Raw genomic sequence first — 23639 nt, forward strand, 5'->3', positions numbered from 1 at the left:
GGCTTACTGGTCAAAGTAAGTGAGAGTTGTGGTTTTGATTCGTAGTGTGAAATGAAGAATAAGATATGAGATTAAGGGAGCTGTTAGAATATATAATTAAATTAAAAAAAAAATGAATCTTATTATTTATTTATTTCTCAGTCTGTTTCTATTTTAATATTACTATTTGTTTATTTATTTTTTTGGAATAATGAGGTGGGCAAGCAACCAAATTAGGGAAGATGGTTGTTGAATGATATAAAGGAAAGAGAACTACCGTCACCACCATTACTTTTCAAAGTCCTGCACCAAATTAAAATTTAAAAAAAAAAGCTTTTTTTTCTAAAATAAAATAAGCTATTAATAAATCTAAGAAAAGGGTATTTAAAATAATGGCAAATCAATTTATAGTACTTATTTAATAATTCCGTCCCATCCTTTTAGGGTTAGGTTAAAGGATGGCCAAAGTAACTACCTCGTTTCGTTATTTTCTTTTTCAGACTGATTGGATTATAAATTAAAATAATGTAATAAAAAAATTAGTACAAAATTTTTTGCTTCATAATTGACCAAGTCAGAAAACCATGGTATAATAATATTATTATTGTGTAAGAAATTCTCAATATCTTTATGTTATTATTGAGGAGCATCAGAGAATCTTTCACAGTCTCTCCCTGCTGAAAAATGTAGATGGAAAATCATCATATTTCTCCTGTTATGTTCTACTTTACATGACATTTATACCACTACTTTTCTACACAATATTCTCCTTCTTCATTTTTATTTATTTATTTATTTTTAATTTTCCTATGTAATGAAATTATATATATATATATATATATATCTTTTTTTTTTGGAAGAAAGAAGAAGAAAGATCCAATCTATGGATGGATGGATGGATCAGTTCAACAACACCTGAGTTCGCTGCAACCATCAAAGCTGAAAAGAAAACTGATGTTATTTACTACTGTTTATTTTATCCTTTTAGAATATTTAATTTTTATTATATAATAATAAAACTATATTTTATCACACAACTTGGGTTATTGATGTCTTTATCATTCTACGTGTTTATATTTATTCTTTTCTTTACCAATGGTCTGTATTTGCCCCTACAAAACCAAACCCTAACACTAACACATCCCAATCCCCACGTCTTCAAAGTCTACACGTAATGTAATATTTTTATGTTTTTAACTATAAAAAATTTACAGTTCTAATAGTTTTTACCATGACACAAGCAGAGATTTATAATTTACATGTCTCAATTGACTCAAATCAACTACCTAATATTGTCTAATCAAGGTTTCTTCAACCTATAAGCTGCTTTGGCTTTTACTTAAGTGGGCACTATCTCTGCCTACTACATAGACCTTTTTTATATCAAAATTTTGGGGGATCAATGGGACCTATCATTTCAATTGAACCTGTTGTGCCCACTTGGATGCCACAGACAGATACTATCATTGATCTGGACCGTTGGTTTGATGGGGTCTCCTTTTTTAATATATATATGACTCCCTTTGTGAAATAAATTCAGCTCACAAAATGCTCGGTTCTCTGAAAAGGTTATTATGTGTTGGGATTCGAAGAGGGGACCCTCATAATCTTACGGTGAGCTTCCATAATTACATAAATCTCTGCGAATTGTTGCTTTTATGCTGGGATAATATGGTTGAAGAATTTTAGAATAAAGATAATTCGATACCCGTTTTGTTACAGGTATACATATTGACTCTCTTCATAATAAGGGATGAATATAGATGATAGATCATGGCTGTCCAGCAATAAAGGAATATAGATCATGACTGCAGAGCCAAACATTCTAAAGACTTTAAGACACGGCATAAGGGTTTGTGTGAGTCTGGTTGGCAAAAATTCTGAGATTATGATTGAATAATTTTTAACATATAATTTAGAAAAAAAAAAATGTTCTTTTGCAAGTGACAATTGTTAGCTAGGGACATACGTAATTTTTTCACAACTTGTTAAGATGATATTGTCGTTAGAGCAACGTCACATTATTGGAGGTGTTTAGTTCGTCATGGTATTGCATTACGTCATAATATTACATTATTGTAATCTTATATTAATGTACTCTCAATACAATAATACAACATTACATTGTTTAGGAATGTGATGAGATTAAGATAATGTTAGAAAAAAATAAAATAAACTAAAAATCTTAATGTCACATCATTGTAATGTGTGTCACTTTATCGTAACGTGCATCACATTAAGGGCACATTACAGTAAACCCAATGCTCCTATATGAATTCATCATTAAAATACAACTTTATTTATTAATAATAACATGCCACATTAATAGTTGTACAAATTTTTTTGAAAATTTTGTGTTTTTAAATTTATTATTTGACCACTGCAAAAACTTATAATTTTAAATTTATGGTCACGTTAGAAAAAATAAAATAAACCAAAAATCTTAATATCACATTATTGTAATGTACTTTAAGGACACATCACAACGAACCTAATGCTCATATATGAATTCATCTTTAGTATACTACTTTATTTATTAATGATAACATGCCACATTAATAGTTGTACAAAAAATTTTGTGTTTTTAAATTTATTGTTTGACCACTGCGAACACTTGGCATGATGGTCACTTTATAAGTATAAATTTTTTATGGGATGGGGAGTGAAAAGGTCATGGTTCAAGTCTCCAAGGAGAAGTTTCACACACATATATATTTAGATTATGTTAAAATTGAATTTCTATCTTGTATTTAAAAAAAAAAAAGCTATTGTTTGCAATTTATATGCTCTAATTTAGCACATTAATCACATCATATACCCTTCATCGTTTTAGCTAAATTTTAGTTAATGGTGTACCTGTTATATATTAACTCACAATTTTCACACCTGCCTACATATTAGACACTCTACTCTTTCTCCCTCCTATTTAAATATTGTATATTTACATTTTTTTTTTTTTGTAGTTTTTCTAGTTCAGCCTTTACCTCTTTCTCATTTTTCAAATCTTCCCCACCTTTCATGCCTTTCCCACCCCACACTAGCTCTTGTGCATCGATCTTTTGAGTGGTCATGCAATGCCCTAATGAAGAGCTGACATTGGTGGCATGGGTGCCATTGGCAATCATTCTTTGAGTTAATCAATTTGCCATCCATTAGTGTCAATTGATTTCTTTCATTTGCGCGACTATGGCCATGGGTTGGTCATATGAGTTTGTTGTATCACCATTCGTTGGTGCCAATCGATTTCTTTTATTCATCGTCAATGACAATGGGTAAGCCACATGAAAATCAAGGCATCAATCTTATATTATTTACCTTTTTTATTTGTAGAGTAGTTATTGTGGGAGGGGGAAGCCCAAAGAGAGAGGATCATAGAATGGAATACACCCAAGGGGTGCAGCTGGGCCCAACTATTCATCAGATCAGGCCTAGTCTAGCTAGGATAACACAGTCAGGGAAACTGAGGAGGATAGCCCGCTCGAGGAGCAGATACTTTTCGAGAGATTGGAGACAAACCACAAAGGCCATAAGGTTGAAGGCCGAGGAATGTAGTAGTGACGTGCAAGCAAGGAGGAGGAATGACCCTTGAACAATGCCCATACCAACTTAGCCTACCGGATTAATGGCAGAATGATTCCTAAAGAGTGCCCCCATAGCTTGTAGCCTATTCTATTGCCATCAGTAAGGCAGTGATGAGACAAGTATCTAAGGAGGGATCAAGGACCATCCAAATGAAAGGCTAAGATGCAATTCAAGCAGCTATATATAGGAAGGAAGATCCTCCTAGATGGGGGATCAGAAAAAGTTCAAAGAGAGAGAAATAGGGACATAGAGAGAGAAAGTATCATTGTATAGCCATGGACTGTGTATCAAGAGAACCATCCATCATCGGCTAGCTTGATGAAGAACTTAAATAAGAATCTCTCTTTCCTTGCTACAATTTTTTACTAAAACTGTTGTACTTGCCAATCTTCTTTCTTTAAATTACTAAACCGAGGCTACCAAGGCCTAAAAGGTTAACTTTGACCATCCACCTCTACAAATTAGTTGTATTGGGTCTCTTTCTTAACCCAGTCTTATTCCAATTGAGCCGGGCCGTAAGGCTTGCCCCCTACAGTTATACTTATACTTACTTTTTCAATGTCACTACCACAACTATGGAACAAGAATTTCTCATCAATCCTCTAAACACATGTAATTTCAAACCCTACTAAGTTGTCAATTGATGATGGGTCATGGGAGCAACACCACTATTTCTTTTTACTTGACCCATGGGCCAAATGGGTTGTTGACCAATGAACAAGTCAGGTTGGTATGATAAACAGTACCCCATGAACAATTAATGCCTATTTTGTCTTTCGCAACTCAACAACGGGACCCGTTTAGTAAGAGATTTCTAGTATCATTGTTTAAATGTTGTGGAAATATATGTGGATGAAAAAAGTGTTGAGGAAATACGTGTTGTGTTGTTTAAACACTGAAAACTGTTGTTTAAACAACAATACCAAATAGGCTATAGATTAGGCCGAATGGGCTACCCTTGGGTTTTATTAATAGACTTTCCTCTTCTCTTTTTTTCTTTTTATTTTATTAAGAAAATAATCAAAGAATTTAAAACTTATTTAATTTTTTTACTGCCAAAACCTAATATAATTTTCTTATCAAGGTTTTAAATAGTTTTTTTCCTTTTAGGAACCAAAAAAAAAAAAAAAAAAAACCAGAAACGGCATTGCACCATTTTTCATGTGATGGTGAGTTGTAGGGGTGCCAATGAGCCATATTCTGGTTCACGTTGCACGTGTGTTGGAAAATTGAAGTTTTATGCAATTATAGTGAGATAAATAAATTCTTATTCCCACGATATATTCTCCAAATCAGAATTTCTTGAACACCAATGGTGTTACACCACTGAAACGAATATTCCTGTGTCTTTTTTTTCCCTTCTCCTTCTTCTTCTTTTGGTGGTTTTATCTCCGGTGCCACATAGAATCCAAACAATCAAAAAGATGAATACCGATTCGATTCAAATCAGTATATTAATTATTCTTCTTCTTTTCCTTTTCCTCTGATTTTTCATATATATATATATAAATCCATGTGTTTGGAACTTTAGATTAACTTATTTTTCTCTTTAGCAGTTAAGCCTAACCTTGATAAATGGATTTGATGTGAAAGAGATATAAAGAGCAATCATAATTTTCCCGATAAGAATGTAATCACAATTAAGAATGAAAATTTGAAGTAGAAGTTGCCCCACCCCACCTAACAGCACAAAGTTTTACCGGCTATAAATGTCTCAAATCAACTTAACCAACCCAAATTTTAAGCAAAATTTATCTTTAAATGGTTCCATGTTGTAAAAGTGTAAAGTGTTATCTACAAATAAACGTCTATTCGTGTTTGTTTCACTCAACAAAACATATAGGAGATGTTATTTTCATGCTTTTTGTTGTTTAGCTCTTTCTCTTATCTCCCATGTGTTGGATTCACGAGTTGAAGTAACAAAACAAAAAGTAGAAACAGTAACTCCCTTATGACACGAGACCATCCCAAATTTCAAATTTTCAAGCTTCAATTGGGGGAGTCTTTGGCAGGCTTGGGTCAAAACCTTGTAAAAAGTCTACAAAGGGGTGGTCCAGTGATTTTCTGGTCCACAAGTTCTTCTAAACCTAAACAAGTATTTGACGGTTGATTTGTTTTGCATGTATATTCACCACCTGTTCTAATGCTCTGACCATTCAGTACATATTTTCAATTTGTAAGAAGCATCACAGCTAGCTGCCAGCCCTCCATTGTCTTCTTATGAAAATTAAGTGGCGTTGTGATCAATCTAAAATGAATATGCGATGATAAGAATACTCAAATTTCACTAACATAAAACTTACAAACCGATATGTATTATTTTTCGGATAATTCATATATATATATATATATATATATATTGTGTATTATTGAAGTAATACCAATCACAAGACATATATTTGTTCTGATATCATCCATATATAATTTTTGTATATTATATTAGGCAGCGAGTAGAGTGCATGAGCCCCTTGAGAGATAGGGGTAAGGAGCATTTGCATAGATTCCAAACCTGTCTTATTAATGATAAGAAAGGGCTAGTCAAAACCTACTCCAAATTCCAAACATTTTGCTGGGAGGTTTAAAGAATATAATAAAGTATGACTATAACAGTATAACCACGTATTTTAAAAGTTTTATGACTTTAAGCTCTATATATCATTCTTTCGTAAGATCAAATTAGTTGAAATAAAATATATGATTTTGGTTATAACAAGTATCATGTCCTAGAGAACTATAGGAAAAAAAAGAAAATCACGTTATATTTCTTCCCCCCTCCTCTCTCGTTCGGCTTAGTCTTATTGTCTCTTTGAATTGAGGCCCAATACTGCAATACATCTTGCTTATTTTTAAAATTTTAAGCATCAAATCCAAAATAGATCCAAGTTCCTCAACAAGACCAAGCCCAATTCAGAGCTTAGTCATGGAAGAATAAGAAAGATAGTCCATTTTAAGTGTCTCACCGATCACACATTTATGTACTGTTAACACGTAACAGTTTTGCAACCACGTGTCTCTAGCCATGCATGAGGCAAGAGCCTTTAAGCAATACTTCTATATCTCCTTTGGGCTCAAGAAAATTGAGCTACACTGAGTCACCAATAATACCTCAAATTATTCTGAAAGAGGAGGAGGAGGAGAAGGATGTCAAAAAGCTGGCTTCTACATGGTTACAACAAGGTGTCACGTATAGTCGGCAGAGCAGACACAAAGAAGAAAGTACTTTCCGGTGCTGGAAGGCCACCCTGTGGGCCAAACACATGCAGAACATGCTGTTGAGGCCCATGGCACCATCCAAAGCAACATCAAAAGACTCATGAAGGAGTTCAAGATCTATAGGTGGAACCCTGACCATCCCAACACAACAAGCCCTACCTAGAGTCCCACTTTGTCTACCTCACCAACTGTGGACCCATGGTCTATTTTCTTCATTGATCAAATACTTTGTTTCGTAGAGAAAGTCTATATCAATAATGCAATATAGTACCACACACTTTCACATGGTAGACTATGATGCACTCTCCATCCACTACTTTTGGTTTGTTGAGGTTTGTCATATAGGACAGTTGTGACATTTTTTTCCACTATTTTTGGTTTGTGAAAGTATGTCATATAGGACAATTGTGGCAAAATATGTGTTGTACTAGTATTATTGAAAGTTTATAGACACAAAAAATTGAGCAATGCTCGTAGGGACACAACAACAAATTTCACAATTTATTGATGAGTTGGCAAAATATAATCATTTTCATCTGAGCTCACCACTATCATTACTGACACTCATTATCATTACTTTATGACACCAATTATAAATTGACACCTCAATGATATTTATTTTCAAATTTGTGTACTTATACTTTATCAAAAGATTTGATAACTTATACTTTTTCTATTTGAGACGACACTGATGTGACAAATTTTTAATGATACTTAAAAAAAGTGATATCAGTTTAAGTGTATGTGAGAACTAGTAAAAACTTTCGAATTTAGTTGATGTGAAAAATGTTGTATTAGTATTGCTTTATTTTATTTTATTTTTTATCCTCTTGATACTTTGTCCATGCTCCACATAGTGATCATGCTGAGCTCCAATGTGAGGTTTATTAAGATTTGAAAAGTGAATTTAGTTTATATATATATGAAAAATTCTTCGCTAGCACTACGAATGTTCATGTTGTACTCTAACAATTACATTATGTCACACTGTCTTTTATTTAATATTTATATATATAAAGTAACCAACCTGTATAACCAATATGGATTGGAAAAAAAAAATTCAAACACACGTGTGATACTAGTTTCTGGAAAAAAAAAACAAAAAAACAAAAAAACAAATGAGACTATGATAGTTCATAAGGTGGAGCACTAAAATTGAGATGGTGATATTACACTTATTGGTAAAACATAAGGTGGGACACTAAAATTGAAACAGACATATAGTAATAGTATAGAGGCCTAACTAAGTTTAGATTGAATATGGTTGGGTAAAGTAATAGATGGAAGTGAGACTTTGTGTAGGTTTTGGATGTATTACAAAAGATCAAAGCAGAGGACGATCCAAGCTTGACCTGTTGGAGGTCTTGCAGAGAAGGAATTTGTGGGTCTTGTGCTATGAATATTGATGGGACCAACACTGTGGCATGCCTCAAGCCCATTGATCCAGACACTTCCAGGCCCACTTTTAGTACTCCTCTACTCTACCTCACATGTTTGTCATCAAAGATCCTGTCGTTGATCTCACTAATTTCTACCAGCAATACAAGTAAGATGAGCAATTTTTATTTGCTAGCTTTTCTATTCATTTTCATCCTCTGTATATAAAAATGTTGATGTTCAATGAATCAATTTGCACCATTCTCATTGTTGGGAGTTACAAACGTTTCAGGGTCCGGGCCCAGTAAACTCGATTCTAGAAACGTGTAATAAAATTTTAGACCCTAATCTTTACTAGAAAATATAAGGTCATAATCCTGACATGGCTAACTATGAGAGATGAAGAAAAAGTGGTAGGTTCATGTAAAAGTAATAGATAATTGTGATAGTGTGATCTATGATGTTAAAGTTGTGAGAAAAGTTGTAACCTCAGAAGAAATCAATAATTACAAATATGCTAAATTGTCAATTGTCAAATATGCTAAGTTGTCAATTGTCAAGTATAAGGAGCTTTGTATATTTAGCAAAAAGAAAGTAAAAAAAAAGTAGCCTTATATTATAGGCCAAAATGCAAAACTCACCTTCCAAGTTTCATCATTTTTCATTTCAATCCTATAAGTTTGGATTTTGTCATTATAATCCTCTAAGTTTCATTCTTTTCCAATTAAGTCCTTCGTTAATGTGCTGTTAGTTTAGCCGTTAACTTTTATTTTTTTATATTTATTTCTTAATTTTAGAAAAAACGTTAATTAAAAAAGAAAAAGGGAAAGTCAATACCTGAGAAACCGAGAATGAGAAAGAGGGATCTAAAAGTTGTTTGCAATGTCTTTGTGGAAAATTAGACATGCATGCAAGCAAGACTCAACGCCAGGAGTGGTATTAGGCAAGTCCTAATCCGATGTAAATATAGATGTAGTCTTGGCCTTCTTAGCAAGCTAGCAGCACTACCATCATCCTGCGATTGGTCCCACCAGTTCCTTCTCTTGGGAGCCGCAGCTGAAGAATCCGTGGGCAGCCTTTCGAGGACGACTTCCTCTTCAAATTGTTATTGCTTCTTCTTAGCAATGAGTTTCAAGGTCTCCTCCTTCTCTCTCTTCAAGGTCTCGAAGTGATTTATTTGGGTCTTGCATGTCCAACTTCCCAGGAAGACAGCATTGCAAACCCCTTTCATATCTTTTCTTTCTTCTCGCTTTCTAAGGTTATTGGCTTTTTTTTTTAATTAACGTTTTAACAGTAACGTTAACAGAGGAATTAATTGGGAAGAAATGAAATTTAGAGGACTGAAATGACAATACTCAAATTTATAGGACTGAAATAAAAATGGTAAAACTTAGAAGGTAAGTTTTGCATTTTTGCCTATATTATATTATATGTCCATGTTAAGTATAAATAGCTCTGTATTTAACAAAAAGGAAGTGAAAGAAAAGTAGTCTTATATTATATGTCTAGGTTATTTCGGAGTATAAGACCCCAAAAAAGGAGATCTTAAGTCTTAACATTTTTGAAACCCTTTTTCCAATCCGTAGGTTAATAAAATAAAGTGAATTTCAATTAACACAACTAATAAAAATCTCTTATAGTAGAATAAGGGTCTTCGAACCCTGCTTCACAAAAAAACCAATTGATATCTAGGCTTGATGATGAAAAACAATTATCATAGAGTGAGTGTTATAGGTTTGAAATCTAAAAATATGCTTTTGGATCAAATTGTAGAACATAATGAGTGTCATATACATGAAGAAATTTTAAGAGATAGAGAGATATGTGTATGTAGATGTAGATGTAGATGTAGAACATATCACATACAAGAAGGAAGCAGGGGAGGAGTTTTTTTTTTTTTTTTTTTAATGTAAAAAAGAAATCCACAAAAAGTCACATACATAAATGCCCAATCTTAATAAAATTCATTATTAAAAAAAAATTACTAAAATTTAGTTCTTGGACCCAATTTGGCTCTATTTAAATTGCAATGTTCATTAATGGGCATTGGCATAGGTTGATTGAGCCATAGCTAAAAACTAGAAAAGCTCCGGAGGATGGACAGGAATACAGGCAATCACTCGAGAATAGAAAGAAGCCAGATGGGTTTTATGAGTGCATATTATGTGCTTGCTGTACTACTTCATGCCCTTCCTATTGGTGGAACCCTGAGGAGGTCCTGGGTCCTGCAGCTTTGCTTCAAGCCTATAGACGAATTTCTAACAGGTAAAAAATGTTCGGTACTTCAAATTAATTACGTACCAATACTATAGTGCTTAAGCTTAATTCATTCAAATTTGCTAAGTTTGTATCAAATAGTATTACTAATATTAAGTGATTCCCATTAATTTGTATCAAAATGTAAGGACTCTATTAGTTGCTGGTTGATACATCCTTTGTGCTAGTGATCAATTTTAGGTTTTGTTTTGTGGTCTTTTGGCAGTTGAGATGACTTCACGGATGAACGATTGCAAGCCTTAACAGAGGATCATAGGAGATTATATAGATGCAGGACTATTAAGAATTGCACAGCCACTTGCCCCAGAAGCCTCAATCCTGCATATGCCATTCACAAGATGAAGTCTAAGCATCTCCTTTCTCCGCCAGTCGAAAGAATTGAGAGTTTGTAAAGCTATATTAAGCGTTATACTATTGAGTTCAACAATGTTGTCAAGCTTTAATATGTGCCCTATGTTACATATGGATGTTGAACTCCTACAGTTAGTAACCAGGTGATATGCCCCTGCTCGTTATGTTTTGCATCACTAATTTTTATTTATTTATAGACTTTCAATTTATGACGTCCTCTTGCACTCTTAATTATCAAAATTAGACATTAAATTGGTTTTTAGCGTAGGCAAGGAGATCTCTTTTTCAACCATCAGAGACTTTACCAATTAAACTACTTGAAATTAACTTTTGCATTTGCTTCTCTAGTTTGTGCAGTGCAGGGAAGCAGTAAATGAATATGCTGCTCTTTGATCTGTGATATCATTTTATTCTATTCAAAATGCTAAGTTGCATTTCTACTAAGGTATCATAGTTTATTCTTAAAAAAGAAAAGACAAAAAAAAGAAACATGTCAGCATGGTTTGTATCAATGACACTTGGAGGGATGACGATGAAAATAAAGTTGCAAAGTGTAGCCACATGTAGCTCTCTATTATTGGCAGATGGTTAAGATGATAGCACTTAGCAGGACTCAAATTATGGCTGAAAGAGTGGAAGTACATAAACAAATTATCATTATCTTCAAAATTGAAGTGAGGATAGAATTCAGAAGGGATCTCTGTAAATTTCAACAATACCCATACCTTTTTTTTTTTGGCTAAACAACAAATACGCATACCTTGTTTCAACAATAACTTTAACTTAAATAGACTTTAATTAATAATTATAAATATATACTAACATTAAAAATAAAATTACAAACTAAAATATATTTAAAATTAACAAAATCATATACCATTAATAAAAGTGGGATTCTAGAAACTGTGGTTATGGTTGCACTAAGTAACTATATTCTTTTTGCAAAAAGTGTTTACGTGCATTAACTATTAAGATAATTAACTCTAAATTTAATTCATTACTAATAATTTACTTTATGAAACACTATATTACATAATTTTCAAGAAATTTAAAATTCTATTTCAATTAATATTCTACTCACCTTAAACCCAACTGACATTCACTTTGCAATAACCTCTTCTAATCCAATTTTATGAGTATTTGATTCACAAACAAATAAATTCACACTAAAAAAAAAAATTATGAGCATTAGGATTTAGGAGTCCAATTTTGTCTATAAAAAAAATTATAATGAAAAAATCAATTGAATTTATATAAGTAAAAAAAAAAAGTCACAAAATATTTTTTTTTAATATATTGATTTAATACTCCCGTTAACAACAAAATATATAGGACTGTAAATGAGCGGAGTTTTGTCGAGTAGTGCATGTTCAAGCTTGACTCGTCAAGAAAAATCAAAAACTTGAGCTTGGGTTGAGCTTTTGACAAGCCTAAAAATAGTGTTTGAGTTTGAGCTTGAGCTTGAGCTTGAGCTTGTGAGTAAGCCAAAAAACTTGAGCTTGGTTGGCTTGACTTGATTAATTAGTTAAGCCAAACTCAAGCTTAATATCAATCTAAGGTCAAGTTTTTGAGCTTGAGATTTAAAGAAAATTACATTATTAAATGCTTAAATCTCTAAAATTAAGAAAAAAGAAAAAGAAAATAGTATATTCATTTTATCATGCATCTAGTTTTACTTATGATTAGCTATTATCCAAATTAATAATTTACATAATTAAATTTATTCATTCATCATTCATTGTCTACAGCTTCAACAATTGTTCAAAATACAATTTTTATATTCACGTTAGATAGGGAAGGACTAGAAAAATACCTGTTTGTAACTATTATGAATGAGAAAATACTAACATATTTCATAACTTTACTTTAGATGATTGATAGGGAAGGATCATATGTAGCGTACTTAATTATTTATTTATTTTTAAACGCAACTGTAGTCTAAAGTGATTCTTGATCAGTTTAAAGGGAAGGAAAAAATTAATGTAATATAGGGAGTAATCTCATGTTGGCCATGTCATTATTAGGATATGTGTAATGAGTATATTTAGCTAACACATATAAACTTATAAATGAGTCTATGCTTGAATTGTTGTGTATCAAACTTAATAGCTTACGAGCTTGTTCGTAAATAAATTTTTTTGTTTGGGCTTGGCTTGTTTATTAAAAAATTTTAAAACTAAGGCTTAAACTTGGTTTATTTATAAACAAACAAATATAAATAAGTTTTTTATCGAGACGAGTCTAAGTTATTCATGATCGGCTTGATTCGTTAAAAATATATTACGATTGATTCTTTATTAAATGACCTAACCATTTTTATTTTAAAATTTACAAAATTAGTAGACAACATGGGCTATCATGGGCCACAAGTCAACTGCACAAGGGCCTGAACAAATCTGAACCCGCTTTGGTGTTAGCAAGAAAGCGAATTCTACAATACAACATCAACCAAAAAGACAATAAAAAAAAAAAAAAACACCCATAAATTTGAGCTTGGGCAGCAAGAAAATCAGTAGCAGCAGAAGGAAAGAAACGAACGAAGCGCGTGTGCTTTTAGTATTTGTTTTCGACAAAAATCTAAAAATGGGTCTTTGCCTGAAAGAAAGGTCTAGTTCGTATCACCACAAAGCTTAGTCGGTAGCCATGCCCATTTCTCGGTTTCTTTTCTCCTCCTCCAAACGCAGCTCTACACAGCAGGCTCTCAATCTACTCAAGAGGTCAGTCACTTCACAAAACCCCTTTAATCCTTTTCTTCTAAATTGATGCGTAGCTCTGTTTTTATATAACTATTAAGCATGATATAATGGGAATTCTGTATTCATATTCAATAACATAGAGTCATTTGATTTGGGGGTGGGGGAGTGTGTTGTTTTTAGATGATATGTACAAATTCGTGTTGCATTCAATGATTATTGAGTGGGAGAGTTCAGGTACTATAATTGGTTTAGTCAACTTTAAAGATTGTGACATTTGGCTTGGTTTTGGTACTTGAATCAATGTATTTTTATGTTGAAGTTTGTCAAGATTTCTGAAAGACTGAAACTTTGGTTTAGAATAGGCATTTTGGGGGTTGTTTTGTTTCTGTGCAATATCTTGTTGTTCTTCCTTAATGGCATTTGGCAAGCATAAGCAATACCTTTTTTTTGGGGGGTGTGTTGTTTTTAGATGATATGTACAAATTTGTGTTGCATTCAATGATTATTGAGTGGGAGAGTTCAGGTCCTATATTTGGTTTAGTCAACTTTAAAGATTGTGACATTTGGCTTGGTTTTGGTACTTGAATCAATGTATTTGTATGTTGAAGTTTGTCAAGATTTCTGAAAGACTGAAACTTTGGTTTAGAATAGGCATTTTGGGGGTTGTTTTGTTTTGTTCTGTTTATGTGCAATATCATGTTGTTCTGCCCCAATGGCATTTGGCAAGCATAAGCAATATCTCAAAACCAAAATGCCCTATTAAAAAATATTGTACATGCTTGCACCCTTGTTTTGTGCTGAATCATATATGGATGTTGTAGGTGTGGTCCATCTAAGAGAATTCAATCTTGTAACTATACCAAATCATCAGGGGGGTTCAATAATGGAAAGACACGTGCTCATTCTGTGACGTCTGTAGAAACACAGGCTTCTCGCTCTTGGGCTGCTTATGCTGTTGTATGCTGCCTTACCCTTGTTTTCTCTCATGATAATATGTGCCACTTCTTGCTTTCAATGTGTCCTTGAAATATATGAATAATGAACAAGATTATGACCCTGCATTGGAAGTTTATGATTCATTCATATTTATTTATTTTCCTGCAGCCAGCTGCTTTACTTGGATTTGCGGGACTAGCAACTTTTGTTCATTATAATGATGAGAGAAGAGCAATTCCGAAAGGTACATCTTTTAATACTTTACTATTTCTTTTAATGGGTTGGAGTTGGAGGTTGGAATCTGAAAGTTAATGGGTGCAAAATTTTACCTCTTTGGGTGCAGCATCGTTATTTCAGTTTCGTCTTGTTGTTCTTCTTTGATTTCCGCTCTTTAAGATTGGATCATCTGTTTCTTTGCTGTCTATGTCAAATAAGAAAAGATTAATGAGACAATTTATTCCTTGCTCTTGGGCATGAGCATAAACTGCTCAGTCCGTCAGGAATGAATGGTCTTGGAATACCCAGCAATCAGTTCTGGAGGGTGGGGTCAGTTGTCCATAGGTTTTACTGGCTAAAAGCGAGTCCAAAGGGCTCTTATTTAGTAAGGTTCTCTATGTTATCCAATAAAAAAGAAGAAGAATTTATTCCTTGTTGAGATAATCATGAAGTGGGAATGGAAATAATCGAGAACTTGCACCTCTTGGGTGCAACATTGTTATTTCAGTTTCATCTTGTTCTTCTTCTTCTTTGATTTCCATTCTTTGAGATTTCATCATTTTTTTTGTTGTTGTCTATGTCATATAAGGAAAAAAAAATTAATGAGACAATTTCTGCATTTTTGAGATACTCATGAAGTGGGAATTAGTTGGTTTCTGTTAATTTTTCTATAGGCAGGTCCTTCCAACAACTGAAGATTTTGAGTTTCTGAATAGTCATACACAGACATGAGGAACTATCAGAATTTTTTTTACATTCCAATTATGATTTTAAGCCCCTCATAATACAGTTTAACTGGTGATTGAATTGAGAAAACAATGATGACAGACTTTTAATTTTTATTAAATTTTTTATGCTAAGGCTTTCTATTAATGTTATGGTGCACTTTTCTTGAAGAATGTCAAAATATTTATTTGATGCTATATTAATTATAGTATCATAGAAATATGCTAAAGGATCTGCAGACAGAAGAAGGTACAGTGACATCATTTGCATCACTAATGGAAAGTCATCTTAAAGAGCTGGATTGCATCTTTTATTCCAAATTTGAACTTATCAGTGATGATTTGTACTTATCATGAATGTGATCATTGCTTTCACTTATTTCTCATGAGTTAATATGTTCGAGTGGAAGAAATATAGCATCCATTTTAGTATGTTTACTTAGTTGTATGCTTACAACCCAATGATCAAACTGCAGTCTTCATGATGGTCTTTGTACTGATGGGTAGATGAGTATGCGCTATTTGTGAATCAGAGTAGATTGTTTTTCCTTATGCAACTCCTGTGTAGGTTTGGCTTCTGTTACAGCACCAAAAACCACTTTCCCTGAAAATTTTGAGGGCCATGATGGTCTCAAAGCTCAAGTGATTTCGTGATTATACGTATTTCAACAGCTTTTCAGCCTTTAAAAAGAATTGGTTAGGAAATGCCTTTATCACGATGTAGCCTTGTTGATATCAATTGCTGTCACTAGTGGAAGGTTATGGATACACCCCTGCACCACTTTTCTTTTGTTGTTGTGATGAAGAAAGTTTTTCATTTGCTTACTACCTCTTAGGCTTCAAGTGTAAGAAGTAGCTTTAAGGTAGAATAAAGGGGGCCAAATAAATGAGATGACAGCGTCTATATACTAGGTTTTCAAAGGAACTCCATAAAAGGAAAAGAATGAACGAATAAAATATTTTGTATAAGCATGTGTAGTGTGTACAGAAAGTCCTTTCTTTAGGAACCTTGAATGGCTGAATAATTAATAGCCAGTAGACGCTCCAAAGGATGACACACTTAACATGTAAACGGTATCCCTTTGCATTTATAAGCTAGAAATTTAATGATGATTTTTTCATTTCAATTTAGAAAAATGCATTGCTGGGAAGGAAAGAATGGATAGTATATTTGATTATTGGCGAGTAGTAAGCAAGGCCATGTAAAGGAGGAAGGTAATAGTGGATTGGATAATAATTGCCTGACCTTTGGCATTGTACAGGGGACTATCTTGAACTTATGAAGGAGAAGAATGGTAAACCTTGAACTTACCTTATTTCTTCCAAGCCTTTGAATGATTTGCTGGTGGGTGCAGTAATGGCTGCATCAAATATATGCCCTCTAAAGTGTGGAATCGGTGCTTGTAAAACATTGTTGATCCAATCCCTTCACAAATCATGGGATTTTCTTCCCAGTCATTTTTTATGTAGAAATTAGTCACTGAGAGTGGTGGTTATGGATGATGGCCATGGAGGATCCTTTATGTTAGTCTGTCCCACCTTTGTGCCCTTCCACTCAAGTCACAGTATCAGCACATTACTCTACCATTTAATTTGATTAACTGACAATCGGAGCAATATTGCAACAATTTTTATTACATGGCTAAAATATTGCAATTGATAGGAGTGGCTTAAACATAGGGGGTGAAATTAACTTCACCCATAATTGAATCATGAATATATGGGTTTCCCTTATCCTTCTTGGCATAAGTAAATTCCTGAACCTTTATCCTTTTTAATAAATTTAGAGGCATTTTTTAAGTCTTTGCACATTCAAAGTGGGATAGGAGTAAGGAGCTTTGTTTGATTCACATTAAACCTGGCTCTTGCTATTGTTTAAATTTATTATATATGTAAGTAAAAGCCAAGAGCCTTGTAGCTCAACTGCTTGGCACCTCTTGATGTTTATATTTGAGATAACCCGGGTTCAAATTCTCCCCACCCCCAACTATTGATGTATCGAACAAAATTATATCTAAGATAAAAGTTCTTTGGTTTTTTCTAAACACCTATGCCACCTTTTAGTTAGCTTTGAAATTTTAATCTGGTAGCTCCAGGCAGCTATCTAGGAAGATATTATATTAAACTAGATGGCTCAACAACACCTTAAATTAACCTGGTTGAGTTATTCAGTATCTGTTTCTACTTTTTTTTGCATTATAATTGTGATACTTAAAAAGATATGATTTGTGGTGGTTCTTAGTCTAACTTGAAATTAGTTCAAGTTACTGAAGAGGTAATTTGTGGATATGGCAATTAGCACCCAATTTTCATTTATTCTAATTGGTCTACTTAAAAGCATTTTATGCTGTCACTGGGTAGGAATCAACTGGAGTAAGGCTCAGAATTGCTTGCCACACTGTTGGCCACTACTAATGTTGGCTATAGAGCATGGTTGTATATGATGTCCAAAAAGTTCCAGCAGGGTTTATAGTATTGATCAGGTTTGTATTGTCCCCTTCCATCAACAGCATGTAAGCAAGCAAAAGCAGCTAAAAGTTCAGAAGGTGTAGTAAAGTTATGCTAGAATTATATTCAAATCAACAATCTAATGTCAATTCTCCATCCACAACAGAAACTTGAATGTTATATGGGATAATTTATGTATTGGCTACAATTTATAAACTGTTTGCCTAATTTGACTCCTGTTCTCTACTTAGTTTGAACTATGAAAAGGTAAGCATGTGAAATGTGAAAGGACCGTTGATAATCTATTGTAAAACTATATTAATACAATTATATGCTTCTGTATTTGAGTTGCAGAAGAAAGATTTTCATTTGGTATATGACTGAATAACATGTTTGTTCTCATTTCTCTCTTTATTGACTCAGGCCAAGGTAACAAATCCAGTGGAAATACTGTCAAGGGGCCTACAATTGGTGGTCCATTCACTTTAGTTGATACTGAGAATCGAATTGTTACTGAACAGAATTTTCATGGAAAGTGGGTTCTCCTCTATTTTGGCTATACTTCATCTCCAGATGTTGGGCCGGAGCAAGTACAAATTATGGCCAAGGCTGTAAAGTTACTAGGTTTATACTTTATCAACTATAATGAATGATACTGATTTTCTGTTATGATCACTGACATTGTGTATATTACTTGGAAATTAGAGTCAAAAGATAATTCCGAGATTCTACCAGTGTTTGTTACTATTGATCCTCAACGTGACAACCCTTCACAACTTCGTGCTTACCTTAACGGTGAGAGTTCCCCCAAAACCAAAGTGTGTAGCAATATGCCAACTTTGAGATACGAATAACTTATCTGATCCTCTCTTTTTCTTGCATTTTGTTCCCAAACCTTTTACGGATTGCAGAATTTGACTCAAGAATAATAGGATTAACGGGGCCTGTATCGGCTATCAGGCAGATGGCACAGGAGTACCGCATATATTTCAAAAAAGTAGAAGAGGAGGGAGATGACTATCTTGTTGACTCTTCCCATAACATGTAAATCCTTCACTGGTCTTTGCTTTTCTTCTTTATCTTTCCTGGTTGAGCTCAAAATGTATGTAACCCATCTTAAAACTAGCAGGTATCTGATGAACCCAAGAATGGACGTTGCGAGATGCTTTGGGGTTGAGTACAATGCAGAGGAATTGTCAGAGGCAATATTAAAGGCGATGAGAAGTACCCCTACTTAATAGCTCCAAAATTTTGATAGAATGTCAAATTCTCCTTTGCAGTAAGAGAGATGCTATATTTTTGACATCATTTTGACACGACCTTTATTTTTGGGGTTATTCTTTTTCTTGATGAAATTTCTTTACACATTTTACTGAGTTCAAATGTCACACCTGACTAACCAGCTGCTAGATTTTTAGTTAGCGAGTCATCGGTTTCAACATCATTTGGACAAGAACATAAAAAGATGAATGACAATCTAATTTTTGAATGATATTCTTTTTTTTGCATTAGAAGCGTGTCTCCTGATCTTTAAGCATGGCCTAGTCAGTTTTGCCTTGGTGGATGCTGACACAGCTTGATTTTATGTGACCTAACCTTTCATCTGAAAGAAGGCATTATATGTATGAATGTAATATTGAATCATTGATGGGATCTCTGAACCTGAAATATTGAATTTAATGCAAGAAATGTTAATAGTTTCTTAATTCTCAACTACATAAAAAATGAAAGAATGAGTACAAATGCATGCACCATGTAATTATATAAATATTATTACTAAAAGTCTATGCTTAAAATTGATTTTCATTTTCTTCTTTTTTTATGATTTTTTTAAAAATTATTTATATCCCAACTAACTCAATCGAAAAAGAAGAAAATATTTCTTATTTTTCAATGCCTTTTAAAGCATTTGCAAACCTGTAAAAAGAACATAAGAGTCAACAATATCGGTATTCACATAAGTTGTAGATGAATTTTGTTAAGTTACTAAAAATTCTTCCCTGCGAATTGTAAATGGAATTTTGGCTTAAAAAAAATTCACAAAGCGATTAAATCATTTGAAAAAAACGTCTCTAACAAAAATAATTAGCTACTATACTAGGCAATGCATGTGTGCATGTTTTAGCAAGGACGGATGCCAACTTTATCACAAAAATAAAGCAATAATCACATCACATGTAATTAAAAGTAATAAATATAATCAATGAAAAGAAGGTTCGGTTTAGGCAGAATCTCACTGAGCATCCCTAGTAAAATTGCAGCCAATACTCTTAAAATGCATTGCACAGCAAATGAGCCAAACTCAAAAAAATTTGCAGCCAACACATGTTTAGTATTGTTCATTAGCATGTTTTCAGACCATGCTTCAAGATGTTTCAGACCATCAGTTGGAAGTTTTTAAGGATCAATGATTTTTCATCCATCAATAGGTTATGTTTTGTTTCTCTATATATGTAGTAGTCCATCAACAAATTATATTTATAGAACTTTGCAACAAAGACAGCATAATTTTATACAAACAACATCTACCAGTTAAAACAACATATCATGTCTTTGCAGCAAATATAACATAATTTGCAGCAAAGACAGTTGGAATAATCAACACAAAAATAGTTATTAACAACATTAGAATGGTTATTAACAACATCAGTAGTTATTAACGACAAGGCTTGCAGTAAACAACATTACACAACAATAGTTATTAACAACAAAATAATGGTTCCTTAACAAACCAGAATGTTGGAATAATCATTAACAAAAATTTTATACAATAAACTCAGCACCAAAACTAGTTTTTAACAATAAAAAGTAAATGGTTCCTTAACAAACCAGCAAATACTACCATCATTAATAATAAGTTCACATATAATAAGATCATTGTTCCTTAGCACACTAGAATGTGACCCTATAAACCATACAACCAATACAACAAAAAATGGTTCTAGTGGTAATTAGCATAATACACATAAGAATAGAAACAGTAGTTGCAACCTCACAAAAAGTAGCCCAAACTTTCCCCATTTCCTTAACCAAGTCCTCTACATTAAACTACTGACTAAATCTATCTAGCCCCTTCTTCTATTTGGCCTCAGCATGATGAAAGCGGCCCTACTATTGGGCTTATGGAATTCGTTAAGGACCTTGAATATGGTGTAATCATCAACATTTTCAATACTATTAAGAATTGTGACGGCCTTGTCCATTGAGAACCTATCACCCATTGGTGCAGATTCAACAATTTCCTTTTGACTATCACTATCCTTATTACCACTCCTTTTCCTTGATATGTTTGTGAACTCCATGATAGCATCAGTCATATATTCAATGGGTCCTCCTTTCCTCTTCTTCCCTATTGAGGTCTCTGAGTGAGATGACTGCTTTCTAACACACTTGCTGCCTTGCCTTGCAACTGGGGTGGGCAACTCCTCCACATCGTCTCCACTATCAGGTTTAACATTGACGTGTACTCCATGCGTTAGGAAAGCGGCATCCAATTCTTGCTCTTCATCGTTGTTAGGGGCTGCTTGGGCGGAGGAAATTTGTAGAAATCCAGTTGTAGTGCCCGTGTTGAAGAGCTGTCCTAGTAGGTCATAGTGATCTAACCCCTTTTTATGAAACTCTTTGCACTTAGGGTTAGCTTATCAATATGTGGTATATATGGGATTATTTATATGATTACTATGAATCAACGGCATGGAAATTATAAAGTAAACCTATAACACTCACCGCCTCTGCTTGTGCCCAAGCCGCATCACTACTTGTGATCGTGTTAGTGACAAAATCCCATCCCATTCTGGTTCAACCGATTAGTTGGGAAAAAACACGGTGTATTTGCTTTAACCTTTGATATTTCTGACATAATTGATCTTTGCGATAGGCTTTTCCAGCTCGTTGATTGAACTCATTTCGGATAATTGTCCAAAACCCTTTTTTGAATTGGCCACTAGGCATGTTCCCTCTGGCTTCTTTTTCAATCAAAACATCTATGAAGTGCTTCTCAACAGGTGGAGGCCATAACTTCCAATTCTCAGTGTCGGATGATGCAGTTATCTAATAAAAGATACCCACTTAAGCCAAAAATACCCACTAACATGGATAGTAGGCTACACAGAGTGTACATGGTTTCCTAATAAATGCAAGGTTTTTGATTTCCTAAATTACTTTTATGATTTCTCAGACTTGAACCTTATTCTCACCAATACCAATAACTGAAGAATAGGAAAATGGTCCTTTGCATAGAAAACTCTACCAAACATGTTGTAGCATTATGTATCAAGTTCAGAAACAGCTAGAGAGACACATTTACCAATTAGCTTAAACAAGTTATTACAGGTATATATAAAAGAGATTGTAGTGAAGACAATTTACATATAGCATGGGGAAACAAAACAAAATTAACATCACAATTATAAATGATTTATATGAAATCAAATATACACTTTAGGCATTTATAAATGATTTTTGAAAATCCCATTTTCCTAAACCCTATTGTGCTTCAAAAAGCCCATTTTCCAAACCATAATTATCTTTAGTTAGATGGGCAGGGAGGAAAATTGTGTCCAAAATCAAGAGCAAAAATCAACAACAATTGTGAAGAAATATGAACACCATGAGTGAAGGATTGTTTAATAGCAACTAAGAACAAATGCAACAACAAAATTGAACATTGAATTGAACAACAAAATTAAACACTTATCGTAGGTGAAGGAATTGCGTTAGAGGAGGATGAATATGGCGAAATGACTAAGGAGGAAGATGCTATGTCTGGAAACTCCATAATATACTCAGCTAATGGTAGATGCGCTATGCAAGGGCACTTAAATTGATTTGAGATAAAGTATGATAGTTGTTTGAAAAAATCTTGCCCAAAATAGTGATTAAAGGTGTGGCTGGATTGTTCGAGTAAATACAATGGTTGGGGAGATGAATCAGGCCATACAGATTTGGGATTAATTTTGGTCAATTTAGGGTCTCGTAACTTTGGTTCACAATGGATTTATGAACGCTCTCCGATGGCCGTTGGGATGAGTAATGAGGGATTCAGGTGAGTGTGTGGATTAACGAAGGGTTAATGAAGGGAGCTACTTAGTGGTGATAGGATTGCCGTTGTGCAAGAGGGAGAGGAGAAATGAGCTTTGGGAAGGATGAGAGGGTAGAGACTCAAAACAGATAGATGGCATGGGAGAGAAGAGAGTTAAGGTGTAGTCACTTCAGGTACCAATGTATTTCAATCAAACGGTAACATAACTCAAACACCATTTGAACAACACACCTTACCAAATACAAGACTTAATGTGGGGCCCACATGTTTGGGCATTTAAACAACAAACAAAACTTCTAAAACACCTATACGAAACGGTACCCAAATTGTTGATAATAGTCACTAACCCGTGCTATGCACGAAAATCTACCTATTTGTGAGGTAGACTAAAATAATTTTATAAAAAAAATTAAGAAACTACACCATTGCATAATTTACTCTTGTATGACTTCAATTTGTGTTACAATTTGATGAAGAAGCCATTGCTTAAACGTGCAATGGCTTACAAAAAGTTTGTCAGACAGTTTCAGATATTAAAACTTATGAAAGACCAAAAAATATTGAAGAATCAGATGATTCACTGTTTAGAAATTATTGAAACAAAACAAAATATATATGACTAAATAATAAAGAAATATAAGAGAAAGATGGGTTACATTCGGAATAATAATTTCAATTATTGCAATCTTTTTTTTATCTTGTTAAAAACGGCTAAAGAGAGTTTGGTGGTTCATGTACGAAAATTACTTTTTAAAAAATACATGAAAAACCATAAAATAATTTTTTTTTTTAACAAAG

At 33.5% G+C, this 23639-nt stretch overlaps 1 protein-coding gene and 1 pseudogene across 1 annotated transcript; both read left to right on the forward strand.

Moving 5' to 3' along the window:
- Nucleotides 1–6702: 6702 nt before the first annotated feature.
- On the forward strand, nt 6703–10820 carry LOC142625490 (succinate dehydrogenase [ubiquinone] iron-sulfur subunit 3, mitochondrial-like; annotated as a pseudogene).
- Nucleotides 10821–13228: 2408 nt separating this feature from the next.
- Nucleotides 13229–19308, forward strand: LOC142623389 (protein SCO1 homolog 2, mitochondrial). The gene is made up of 7 exons (XM_075796794.1): nt 13229–13496; nt 14297–14432; nt 14580–14655; nt 18224–18424; nt 18506–18595; nt 18712–18844; nt 18930–19308. The coding sequence occupies exons 1-7, from the start codon at nt 13423–13425 to the stop codon at nt 19036–19038; spliced, it is 819 nt and encodes a 272-aa protein (XP_075652909.1). The 5' UTR covers nt 13229–13422; the 3' UTR covers nt 19039–19308.
- Nucleotides 19309–23639: the final 4331 nt, after the last annotated feature.

Source organism: Castanea sativa, chromosome 2, assembly GCF_040712315.1.
Source record: "Castanea sativa cultivar Marrone di Chiusa Pesio chromosome 2, ASM4071231v1".
Taxonomy (NCBI): Eukaryota; Viridiplantae; Streptophyta; class Magnoliopsida; order Fagales; family Fagaceae; genus Castanea; species Castanea sativa.